Genomic DNA, 12,689 nt, shown 5'->3' with positions numbered 1-12,689 from the left:
ATTTTATAAGAATGTTATCAACTGTACAACAGGCCAATTGATGTAATCACATGCTACTAAGATTTTACTATGTAGTAAAATAGAATCATAGAATCATACAAAGAAGGACCAAAAGGGACCTGTAAGGTCATCAAGTCTGGTCCCCTGCCATGGGCAGGAGGTAACTGGGCTCAAATGAGCTCAATGAGGTGCTTGTTCAGCCGCCTCTTCAGCACCAAAATATAGTAACGGCAAATTGATTGCAGGATGGATCATAGCACCAGCTGCTGGGTGATGTCTAAACAGACTTGGCCAGACCAACCCGGTTGTTTTCCCTGTCAAAGACGCTGTAGTACTCCCTGATGAACACATCTCCCAAGATCCACAGGTAGCTATCTGTCTCCTGAAAAATACTACTGCAATATCCTTGGCCAACCTAGATTTTGACAAACAAACAAACAAACAAACAAACAAACATTAAAATAATTGGTTAGGAAGTCTTATTTACTTCCAGAGGAGTTGTTTCTTTAACTGTAATTCTCAACAGCTTTATGAAGTCAAATTTTACAGAGCAAAATAAGGTCACTGGCTCCAATTAGAGCAGCAATTGGCAATATTCTTTAGCAGCCGGCTGGAATGACCCAGCTTGTGTTTGACACAGGCTGGTGCTAGGACTACCCTGCTGACACTACTTGTTTCCTCTTGCTGTGGTGCAGGAGAAGCTCCTACTCCCTGGCCATGGCATGAGCAAAGCCCCTGTACCAGCAGAATACCACCAAAACCCCCCCAGCTCCACAGGCAGGTTCCCATAGATCTGCGGGATGATTGTAGCCCACAGGCCATAGGTAGCCAACCCCTGATCTACTGAGCTGGCAGAGCCATTGTGGCTGGTATACCAGCATGGATTTAGAGCCTTAAAAATTTAGTACAGCAGAACATCAAGAGATCATCACATCAACCATCTGCCCCAGGCAAGGTAAACCTAGATGAGGTAAACATCAATAGATGTTTGTCTAACTCATTCTTAAAACATTAAATGAAGGAGATCTCACAGGATCTCTAGGTAGCCTGTTCTAGTGCACGTTTTTAGTTAGAGAATATTTCCAAATATCTAGCTCAAATCTACTTTTCTTTGAATTATACCAATTCTTTTTTGTCCTTCCTCCCTGAAAAACCTCCCAATACCATCCTCTTGCATATTGAAGAACTGTGTCCTCTTTGTTAAACTAAAAAAGCCCACTTCTTTCAACTTTTTCCTGTAGGTCCTGTGTTGTAAACCTCTTAGGGTTTCTGTTGCTCTCCTCTGGACTCCCTGCAGCTTGTCTTCTTGAAGTACAATGTGCAGACCTAGACACAGCACACCTACAGATGCCTCAGCACCACTGAGCTGAGCAGAACAGCCCCACTTCCTTTCTTACATAAGATACTGCTAATACACTCCTCAGGCAGTACTTCAGACCTCTCCTAGGAAACCTGATACAAAGCTTCCTAATGTCAGTCTTTCTACTGATTTCTAACTGCTTATCCCCAAAGCCTTCCCGTGAGCATGGTCCTTGCTCTGCTCCCGAAGCCCTTCCCTCTGAGCAGTTGTGCAATGGGAAGGGGAAGCTGAGCTGAGACTGAACCCAGACCATTTAGCTGTGCCCCACCGTGCTACTGTGTCCTATGAAGAAAGGCTCCATATCATACCTTCTCAGTGTAGGCTGAAGGAGGCAGAGGGAACTGGATCCCATTGATTACAAAGATGATATCAGGCATGCTGGGAATGTCACTGCAGTTGACCTTATACTACACAAGACCAAAAAAAATGAGAATCCAATTATGAAAGAAATAACACAGTCATTTACAAGACAAAAGAGAGTAGACAGTCAGTCTCAGAAGCTAAGTGGCCTGGGGTGTGAGTAGTACTTGGATGGGAGACCACCCTTGAATCCTGTATTTGTAACAATAAGTCGTGGCTGAATTCTTTAAGAAGGGTAAATTATAAAAACTGAAGGAGTAGCAAGACTTAATTTGGTCCCATTGTCGCTGCTGAGAAATAGATGGAACTAGGCAGAGTTTGGATTTAGGTTGTTTTGGCTTTAAATTAGACAGGCATTTGGTTGAAGACATCACTGGTTTTCTCCAAAGATCATTCAACCACATCTGACATGATTATTGATTCATATGTATAAAAGCCTTAATAATTACCCACTTTCTGTTTGTTAATTCCATGGACTACCAAACCAGACCATTTCCCAAGTATCATCCTGACTGATCTAGCCCAAGATTAAGGACTGATAATCCCAAAAAGAAAAAATTAACTATTGATATAATAGTTATAATAAAATAAATCCAGAGTTTCCAGCCCGCTGTCCTCCCCCTCTCACAAATGTTAAGCCCTGGAGTCAGCCAGGATAGTACCCAAAGCTCTTTGACGATGAATTTTCTCCTCTAGTTAAATTGATGTAACACCTATGACATTTAAGCCATTTCATGGTGTAAGGAAATAGGGTTTTTTTCCCCATACCTAAAGCCTTAATCTAGAATAAGTCAAAGGTGTGCTCAACCCTAATGGCCACGTTGGGATAGTACATGCCAGATTTGATAGCCAGCTGCACATTGGGGAGTTATGTCGCCTTTGCCTCCCCACACCAATTAGACTGCAAATACAGTTCAGTCAGACTCTGGATCTGGGTTCAAACTCATGCCTCTGGCGCTGTAGTAAAACATACAAATCATTTTGCCACTAGGGCCCCATATGAGATAAAGTATTTCTTTGGACCGACCCATAAGAAGTAGGGAAAAAGAACAGAGAAGGTTCCTAGAACCAACCACCGGAAACCCTAGGACCAACCAGTACCCTGAGGCTTTTGCAGTGTTGCTTTTTCTGAATTACTAGTAAAGCCAAAGCTCAGGAAGTGCAGTGATGCCGAGCCTGCAGGCTCTGCTGGGAATGTCCCAGGGACTGAAACCCTTTGAGTGCAGGGTGCAGTGTGACAACAGGCTCAATGAAGGACTCTTACCAGGCCATAAGGTACCGGAGTAGCTCCAATCACTTTCTGTATGCTACTGACATCTGATGAGGGCCCAACCAAGAGAGAAGTGCCGGTATCAACAATAGCTTGGCAGCCAGATTCACAGGCAATCACCTTGCCATTCACGATGATGCTGAATGATTGAAAACATAAATAAGGTGCTTGAACTTGAAATGGTAAGGATGCACAGAAGGCTGTAAAATGTTAGACCTTAACAACAGAACAAACAGCATTACTTCCTCAGGCTCAGGCCTGGAGTGGCTGAATCAGTAAATGCACTGTCCTTACTCAAGCCAGCTCTTTCCTGACATCTGCCTGAACAAAGACTCCAGGAGCCTGGCCTCCATACAGTCGATATGCAATCCAAAGCCCACTGAAGTCAAGAGGAGCCTTCCCACACCTGCTAGGTTAGCAACAGCCCCAACAAAAACTGACCCAGATTCCAGTCCAACTCGTTTGGGATAACTGAACTATGACAATTCATACAAGTTGAGGATCTGGAATGAGTCCACGCTCAGTGGGGCAGATCCAGCTCCAAGCTCCAGCTGGAGGTGATCAGGGCCCTGACTGGGTGATCCCCAGGGCCCACAGGAAGAGGTCTCACCCACACTGGCCTACATAAGCTGGTACCAGCTGGCAGAGTGTTGTCTGAGCAACTGAACTGCTTGGCTGTGTCTCCTGGGCTGTCCTGCATGGCTGCTTGCTTTCTCCTAGATCCTGAATCTTGCCTCATCTAAACCTGTGCCTTGTTCCTGCCAGTACCTTACACTGCCTGAACCTGTGCCTCTCCTGCCTGGATCCTTCTCTATGTCCTGTCTGTCTCTACTGCTATGCCTGCCTGATCCCATGACGTTCCTGTCCTGCCTGTTCCTGAGTGGTCCTGTCCTTGGCTTGGACTTGCTGGTATAACCAAGGGCCTTCTTTGTCCCTGATCTCATTACAACTCTGTTTTGATTCTTTGGACTCAGGCTGATATCCAGTTTGGGAATCAGTTGCTTCAGACTGCTGTGAGTGGAAAGCTGCCATGAAGCAATCACTACATTGCTTCAAGATGGCGAGGGTCAATGATTAGCTAGAGAAGAGACATCAGAGGCTAGTACTCAACATGCCAGTGCAAGCTCAACTGAGTTTTTAAGAGCAACTTGCTGCAGGACCTGCCTGTTGCTCATCAGACTCCTCAGTCACTCCAGAAGCTGTTGCGGTACCCAATAACCTACCAAGGGTGCAATGCCCAGGGTCTTCTGAGACCAATGCCTGCCAATGACTGATACCTGACTTGACCTCAGTGCTCTTTAAGGTACCTGCTGCTCTAGCATGTCTCTTTGGACTGACGGCCCACACCCCAGTCCAACCTTATGTGTGCCCTGTCAGTCCTACCACATATGCAGAATGGAGATGATAGCAGAAGATCTTTATAGTGATTACTGTAAAAGTCCATAGGGATGTGAAGTGACATCATCAAGGTCACCCAGCTAGACAGTGCCAAGTTTGGGAACAGATTGTTTTCCTAAGTTCCAGGCCGATGGGGCCTGGGGCCAAATTTACAAAGGTATTTAGGCACCCAAGGATACATTTAGCACCTAGTAGGATTTACATTAGGGCCTAATGGGGTTAGACACCACTGTCATCCTGACTCCTAAAGTCAATGTGAGTTAGGTACTACTGGAGGAAAAATGGGTTTGGGGTTTATATTTGCAACTGTGGAAGTGTACCAAAGACCATCATAGTTATTTAATTACTTTTATGTGTTACATACCTGTCTATTGAGATCTGCCAATAGCCCTGGTAAGGGACAGGGATCCAGCTGATATTGCCAGTAAAGTAAGATTCATCCATTCCACCAAGCATGAGCATACTACCAGTTCGGTCTCTGAAAATGACAAATGCATATAATTACTTGAAATACCAATGTGCTAGGTGATATAGAAACACAGAAACTAAAAAAGACAGTTTCTTTGCCAAAGAAGTACAGTCTCAGTAATGAACCATTCCTAATAATAATTGCTTTCCTTCAAAAAACAGGAAAAAAATGTGCATTTGTTTCTAACTGAAACATTTCAGAGAAATGATCAATTTAAGAATGTTCCCACCAGCAAGACCATCACTCCTTTTTCACCATTTGCTATTCTTTTGTTTAAAATTCTTTAAGTCATGTAGCAGGGGCAGCAGAGTGTGACTTAGGTGACTGATCCCGTATCACAACAACTAGTGAATAATTTAGTTCTCCTAGGATACTTTTCACTAGGGACCTCAGAGCGCTTTCAACAACAGTATCTCCATTTTATAGAGCAAGAAGGAAAGGCACGCAGAAGAAAGCTGTCTTGCCCCAGGTCCTATAGCGAGTCAGGCCAGGATGGAAATCATGCTAGCACCATAATCACTAGGCCTGTGCGAAACAGCTAGTATTTGCTTTGGATTCGGACTTGGCTGATTCAGAGATTCAGAGATGTTAGGGTCGGAAGGGACCTCAATAGATCATCAAGTCCAACACCCTGCATAGACAGGGGGACGGGGATTCAGGGGACAGTGATTCAATTTGGTGATTTGAATCACCGTCCCGATTCAATGTGGCTGAATCTGATTCGGGGATACGGCTCCTGCCAAATATCTGAATCAGACAGGCCCATCTCCTACCCAGTCTCCCAGCCAGCCCCAGCAATGTCTGCCTCTCCTGCCCTAGTCCCTGGTGCTTGTTAAAAAAAAGCCCTGACCCAGTGGGTGGGAGAGCAGGGCTCTATTCCTGGTTCTACCACTGGTGATTGTGGTCATAGGCAAGTCATTGCACCTCTCTATGCCTGCAACTTCACATTTATAAAATGGAGCTAACAACAGCAGCGAGCAAGTGGAGGATTTTGGTCCAGGATTTTCCACCACCCTCCTGTAGAAAGGCATCCCTTCCATCTTTAGAAAGACACTTACCTACTGAGGTACACTGAAAACACGTTGTGCTGCACCAAGTTCTGGTTCATAATATTATCGAAGACAGGAATAAGGCCACCTGAAGCTAAATCTGGATAGGCTAGGCCCAGGATACCATCAAAACAGGTGTAAGTGAAAAAGTCTCCTGGCTCGCTGGTGCTCAGTGCTAACTGCTGGTTGGTGTCGATGATGGAGGAGACCTGGGAAGGAGATGGATCAGTTCTTTAACTCCTTATCTGGCCAGAAAACCACTGAGCTGATTGGTATTTGAAATAAATACCTGACCAGTCAAGCTATCTCCCCTACCACTGAGGGACCAGACACAGTCACAGCGCCTACTTTGAGCAGTTCGCTTGAGACAGCTAGTTATGAATATGCTCCTCAAAGTACTCAAAACTCACAATGCCTGAAAATGTGTTGGGGAATTCACTGGAGGTATTCAGTGCAGAAAAGACAGACTGGCAGGGCTCTGGAGGATGGCAGAGCGCACAATGTGCTTGCAGAATGGTCCCTTCCCCCTAATTGCAAAGATGCTGGTTTAGCACTGGGTGTTTGGCCTTTACAACTGTTTGTCCACTCACTTCTGGCACAACCTCTGTGGAGAGCTATATAAGAAGGGAGCCAAAGAATCCAGTGCTCCCACAGGGTGTGAAAGAGGCAATACTTGTGCTGTGAGTATACTCTGCATGGGCCTATGGCCAGGGCAGAGGCCAGCTGGCTGTTGTAACCCCATTGGTGAGCAAGAGATTAGTTTATAGGCTAGGGATAGACATTATACTTAAGCTGGTATAAATGACCAGAAACTGGTTTAAATCTGTAAGAGAAGTGTTGTTCGGGGCACATAAACCAGTTTGACAACATCTGAAACCAAACTGAGATAAAATTGGTTGAATGTAGTATCAGACTTAACTGATTTGGGTCAAACCAGCTTATGCAATGTCTATCTGAGACCCCTTCCTGGTTTAAGTGAAAACAGAGTCCTCCAGCATCCCAGAATGCTCTCTGGGCTGGCTCCACTCCTCTGATCCCTGGCTGCGGCTCCAGCAGGGTCTGTCTGGCTTCCTCCTGCTCCCTGCTGCCCCTCACCACTCCCGGCTGAAGCAGGGATTTCCCCCTCCCCTTTGCCTGACACAGACACCTCTCAGCATTTGCTAGCATGCTGCACGCTGGCTATAGTCTGTGCTATGGGAGACAGGACAAAAGTAGGCAGGACACAGTCGGCTTAGGGCTTTTTGGAGCTAATCAACTGGTAGCTGGTAACATCCCTCCATTTCTTCCTTGCAAGAAGTTGTTTAAGACGAGCTTGAACTAATGAAAGAAGCTTTTGTTTTCTTAAAGGGCTGATAAACACTGTGTTATCAACTTCCTGCTGGGCTGCTAGGGAGCGAGGGGGAACCTCTCCTTAATCAGAGCATCCTGGTGCAGTCTGATGTGGCCCTCCTCAGCTCAACACAGACAGAAAAGGGGGGGCTAGCCTAGCACCCCCCACTTGTAGCCTGAGCCACTGCAGGCATGTGCCTGCATTTCTGGAATGAAAAGGGAATGTCTATGCACCTCTAAATTGGTTCAGGCTTTGCAGGTTAAACAAATCTGCAAAGATTAAATCAATATAGGCTTAGGCTTTTTGAATGCCTGTCCCTAGACATAGAGCTGCATCCCCAAAAAGGGTATTGTGCAGAGGCAAAGTACCCCCTGTGAAGACGAGACATTTTTGGAAACAGCATGACCTATGGCATGTGTCCCTGGGGTAGTGGGTCTATGTCCCACCTCTTAGCCAGGAGCTACGCACCTAAGTCCTTTTGAGGGTCTGTGTGGTGGTGCCCAATGGTACAGCCAAGCCTGTTTCATTGTTTGCATATCAGCCAGGCAGTAAGTAGCTTTACTGAGAGACTCACTATTTACTGTCTTCTCCAAAGAGTAAATGGGCACAGCGCCACCCTGTTTGTGAATCACTGAAATAATGGGGAGGGCTGTAGCCATTCTGCTGCATTAGTACTTACTAGCACTGTATCAGATCCCACGACCCCAGCCATGCTGCCTGTGCCATACGGAATGGATATGTTGGTCCCTGTGCCATGGTAGGTGGAGGATTTTGATGAATTAAACCTCTGGTGTTTTTCTGCAAAAGAATATTTAGAAAAAGCATCAGCATCCAGCCCTACTATAAAGAAGAGGATAAAGCTCAGCACATAACTGTTTAGTGTAGTCAATGATGATAAGCACTTAGTAATATCCAAGGTATTTCTTTGGCCTCTGCTCACATAGCATGTTTTCTTACATCAAACACCTCTCCCCACCTCCTGCAAATCAGGGTGTATATATTAAGGAGGGAAGCTGGATTTCTGCCTGAAGTAGAAGCCCCCTGCTTTGATTTCTTCTCCAAGATCAACTGCCCAGCAGCAGCACTGGAATTTCCTTTCAGGCGTGTGAGGGAGTCAATTGATTTAATGGTTCATTGTTCTTCACTCAACAGAGGTGAATGATCCTCTCTCTCTCTCTCTCTCTCTCTCTCTCTCTCTCTCTCTCTCTCTCTCTCTTTAATGGTCTTCATTTCCATCCATTAAGCAAGCTGTCTTTTCTTCTACCAGTATAGCTGTCTGATGGCTACCATGTGTGTCACAGCCTTTTACAGACTTTTTAGCTCTGTCCCAGCTCTATGAATCCATAATCCTGGAAACCTTTTTTTCTTCATTTTTGCCTTCCCAAAGACAAGGTGAATATTATTCCAGGACATGTTGTAAAACATGGTAATATGATAGTACCTCACAGTCTTTAATGCATTAAACTCATAAGTTCCCTCTGGGGAAGGGCAGGGCAGTGCTGTTAGTCTTTGGGGATGAAAAGGGGATAAGTGATTCACCCAAAGTTACACTGGAATTCTTTGTCCTCAGGGTTTTGAGTCTGAGGGTGCAGACAGAAGTGCAGTGTAAGTGAGGACAATTTGCAAGAAATGTTCTGAGTTACAACAGTCCCCCCAAACCAATCACAAGTTCACTGCTGGCTCCAGGGGGAAGGGAATCGAGCTTCTGGCTGCAGCTTGCACCTGATTTCCACTGGCAACGGCCCCTCCTCCTCCCAGCCTGTGCCTCTTTCACAATGGGAGGGGAGAAAGGGGGCAGAGGGAGCTCATTCTAGGGTTACCCAGCCTTGGGAAGTCTTATACACCCACCCCATCCTTCAGCAGGGGCTGAAAAAAGCCCAGACTGAACTCCCTCTGTCCCACCCTTTCCCCCGTCCCATTCTGAAAACAGGCTGGGAGGCAGCACAGACAGAAGTTACACAAGACACTCTCTTTTGAAATGTCTTCATCTGATTCCTTATGCAATAAGGGTTCAAATATTTGCCCAATCAGCCATTTTTGCAGCTGTCTGTGGCCATGCACATGTGTTTGGTCATGGTTATAGGCTGCTTTCTGTGACTGTATCGGACAAAAATTGCCACTTCTCTCTGTGCCTTAATCACCATCTAGTGCCTTAACCTGCGACATCTCTGAAAATAGGAAAAGCCACCAGAGCGAAAGAAGAACAAGACAGGCATGGAGATAATACTGTGCAGATGAAAACGAGCCTGCCTAGAGGACTTCGCTATATCCAAATTTCAGTCCCTGTTCCTAAACACCTAGTTAGTCTTGTTGAAATTCAAGAGACTGCACTTATGCATAGGAGTTTGCAGATTTGGAGTCCCCTTTCTCAACCTATATTGTGCATTGACATGATAACCAGATCCCCACTCTTATGAACATTAACTTACCAATTTAAGATGAGCTCAGAAGATGCCTATCACAGATTTTGAATCTTGGCCTACTGATAACTATATAGCTCAAAACTTGGTAGCATTAAGATGGCCATTTAGCAATAGCTCAGCCAGCCCCATAGAAAACTTTGTCCCATCCCCGTATCATCTAGGAAACATGCCCTCATCTCTGCCAAAAACACTCTCAAGTGGGCACCCTTCAGCTTTCCTGGGAAGCCACTTTGGTCTCAAGTAGTGCAAGTTCATTAAAGCACAAGGTCCAGAGGTTTCACTGAGCCCACTCTGACAGCCATTCCTCCTCTCTCATGACAAGGGTGACCCAGCTCAGACACGCAGCTGGCTACAGTTGTGGGCAGTGTCTCAGAGCGAGTGAGAAGCGATTCCTTTAGACTCCCGCTCCTGCTGTGCGGTTCCCTAGGTCTTAACCAGTGGGTGCGCCTACATGTGCACTTCAGGCACCGTAGCCTATTTTACTGTGTATTCAAGTGTCACCTAAAAAAACCATGCAATTACACTAATGTGCAATAAATAAACTACTGTGCATTAAGCATCACTTAACACATGCATTTGGTACTGCGCATTAGGGCAGACGAATACGCATTTATTTATTACCTCACATCGAAGGTACTAAATTTAATGCACATTAGGAAATGTAGTACCTGTGCATTTATTTAGTACCTTGCATTGGAAGTACTAAATTTAATGTAATAACCCTTTCTAAGATCTAAGTTCTTTGCAACAGAAGAATTGCTCTAGTATTTTTCTGTAGTCAAAAAAATGCATGAAAAGTAAGAGGTGGTATTTTGTGAGGAGTGTCTTGAGCCTATTGTGGGATTTCTTGAGCCTAAAAAGGTTGAGAACCAGTGGCAGAGGGTCACACTGGGAGTTAGCCGTGAACATGGGCATTAAAGCCAGGTCTCCTGACTGAAAAAGATAGGGTCTCTTACACAATCTGTTCCATCATCACATATTAAAGGAGTAGTGTAGATGTGGGAGGAAGCATTCAGTTACTTACGGCAGGCCGGACTTTTGCAGGTGATGGAGGGAACCCAGAGATTGGATGAACCGGTATCAAATACAACAGTGAACTCCTGAGGGGGGGTTCCAATGTAGATTGATCCGTAGTACTCTGTCTGTTCAGGTAAGAGAGACAACAATGAGTCTCAGTAGCTAGTTATGCATACATGTGTGTCCTCTACATGGAAAATACTTCACTTCAGGCATGTGATATGGTCACAGGAATAAGCACCAAAGGCCAGAGCCAATAAAGGACCTAAGCATCTCACTTTAGGTACCTAGTCCAAACTGTTCATAGGGAAAGCCCCTTCTTAGCTGCTCCATCATATTGCATGTGCCTGAATGCTGGGGGTGCTGCTGTTAGTGACTTGAAAGCTCCTAAGCACCGAGGCTGTACACCTGCAACTGTCTCAGGTTTGACAGGTGAGCTTTTACATGTGCATCCAATACCACAGCCTGGAGCTGCTCTGCCCTGGCTCAGTGTGCTGCAGAGAGGCTGGCTGGGGCCCAAGGTTGCTATAGTGCAGGGCTAGTTGGCAGGCAGTGCCCACACTGTAGCACCCTCATGCTCCAGCCAGCACAGGCCACCATCCACATGTGCACTAGGGAGTTCCAGTGGAGATTGTTCCCTAGACTCTCTGTTCGGGTAAGACACAAACATACCATATTGTCTTGCATACAACATGCACCTAGCACTGGAAATTGCAGTATGACTTATGAGGGAAATACAGTAAGAGCAGTTTCAGCCCATTACTGAGCAGAAATGAAAGGAAAACCTGCATTCAAAGGGACCAGAGCACTGAGCAGGCTGGGTCACTGCTGCTATTCAATTACTTATTAGAAGGGAAGAGCTTCTTTTCCCTTCAATCTGCCTTTTCTATATCAGGGTACATATTTTATTCCAGGGCATTTTGTATGTGAGAAAATGTGGTGATAGGGGCTTCGATCTATATTGACAGGCTGACCTACCCATCCAATACATCAGCCTTGGGATCCCAAGGAAACCTGTAACGCAACCATAATGTACCTCGCTCCCTGAAGCAAATAAATTGTAGCAGAGCATAAACTCACGTCAAAGTAGTTCAAGAGTGGCTCAGAGACCCCCTGGGAAGCTGATGAGCGTGTATATTTGGTGCTGATGTCATAGTGGTGCTCCTTCAGGAAGTCTTCCAGCAAGCCTTTTTCCATCAGGACTTTCCTCGCCTTCTTCCCTCTCTGCAAAGCTATCCTTGTGTGCAAAAAAAAAAACAACAACCAAGATCCCCAATCACTGATGCCCTGCAACAGATTTTTCTTGTGTACTGAGCCTAAGAAAAAGAGTTTACATTAAAGCCATCAACTCCCATGACGTTTGAAATGGGTTTCCTTATTCAGCTGATGGAATAAACATTTTAAATCAACTGAAATACTCTTCTGCTTATCAAGCGTGGGTATAGTCTCACCACAGCCAGCACAAGCGTCTTCTCCATTCAGAATGGCCTTGTCCTTCTCATAACTTCCCATCTCTTCCCAGACCTCATCTGAAAAGAGATCTTTCCTCCTTCCCATGTTTAAGCATTTTATGTTTCCTATCCCTCTGATGTTACATGAAATGACCCAGGAGCCAGAAGGGACCATGAGATCATTTTATCAACATGGCTTTTTTTTTTTTTTTTAAGCAAGCTGGTTAGCAGCAGCCAATGAAGCAGAAGTGGTAAAATAGTAACTTACTTGCTGGAGCCTTCAGAGAGGACAAAAAGAGCACAGAGAACCACGAAGAACTTCATCCTTGTGTTTCTACAGAGACTGCTGCAGATGCTGAGCTGTTGAACATCACTTGACTGGTTTTATAATCAGAGGTTGACCCCCCTCAGGGGGGGACCTCCAGGAAGTCAGATTATAAGAGAAATTCCAGCTAAGTCTGGTGATAGCAGACCAGTCTGCAAACACCCCAACAGCTCACATAGTACTAACACCATGACAAACAATTTCTAACAGCAATGCATTGCACCGGAGAACAATGCA

The 12,689-nt window shown here is 45.4% G+C and overlaps 1 protein-coding gene across 1 annotated transcript; it reads right to left on the bottom strand.

Annotated features, from left to right (window-relative positions):
* Nucleotides 1-271: 271 nt before the first annotated feature.
* Nucleotides 272-12,451, bottom strand: LOC109295195 (embryonic pepsinogen-like). Its single transcript, XM_019513894.1, has 9 exons — nucleotides 12,396-12,451; nucleotides 11,757-11,913; nucleotides 10,684-10,801; nucleotides 7,916-8,034; nucleotides 5,916-6,115; nucleotides 4,753-4,866; nucleotides 2,985-3,129; nucleotides 1,669-1,767; nucleotides 272-415 (listed from the first exon to the last, which is right to left on the bottom strand). The coding sequence occupies exons 1-9, from the start codon at nucleotides 12,449-12,451 to the stop codon at nucleotides 278-280; spliced, it is 1,146 nt and encodes a 381-aa protein (XP_019369439.1). The 3' UTR covers nucleotides 272-277.
* Nucleotides 12,452-12,689: the final 238 nt, after the last annotated feature.

Source organism: Gavialis gangeticus, unplaced genomic scaffold (assembly GCF_001723915.1).
Source record: "Gavialis gangeticus isolate Ggan-Ray unplaced genomic scaffold, GavGan_comp1, whole genome shotgun sequence".
Lineage (NCBI taxonomy): Eukaryota > Metazoa > Chordata > Crocodylia > Gavialidae > Gavialis > Gavialis gangeticus.
The sequence above is the reverse complement of the archived record's forward strand: the minus strand, read 5'-3'. Positions and strand labels throughout refer to the sequence as shown.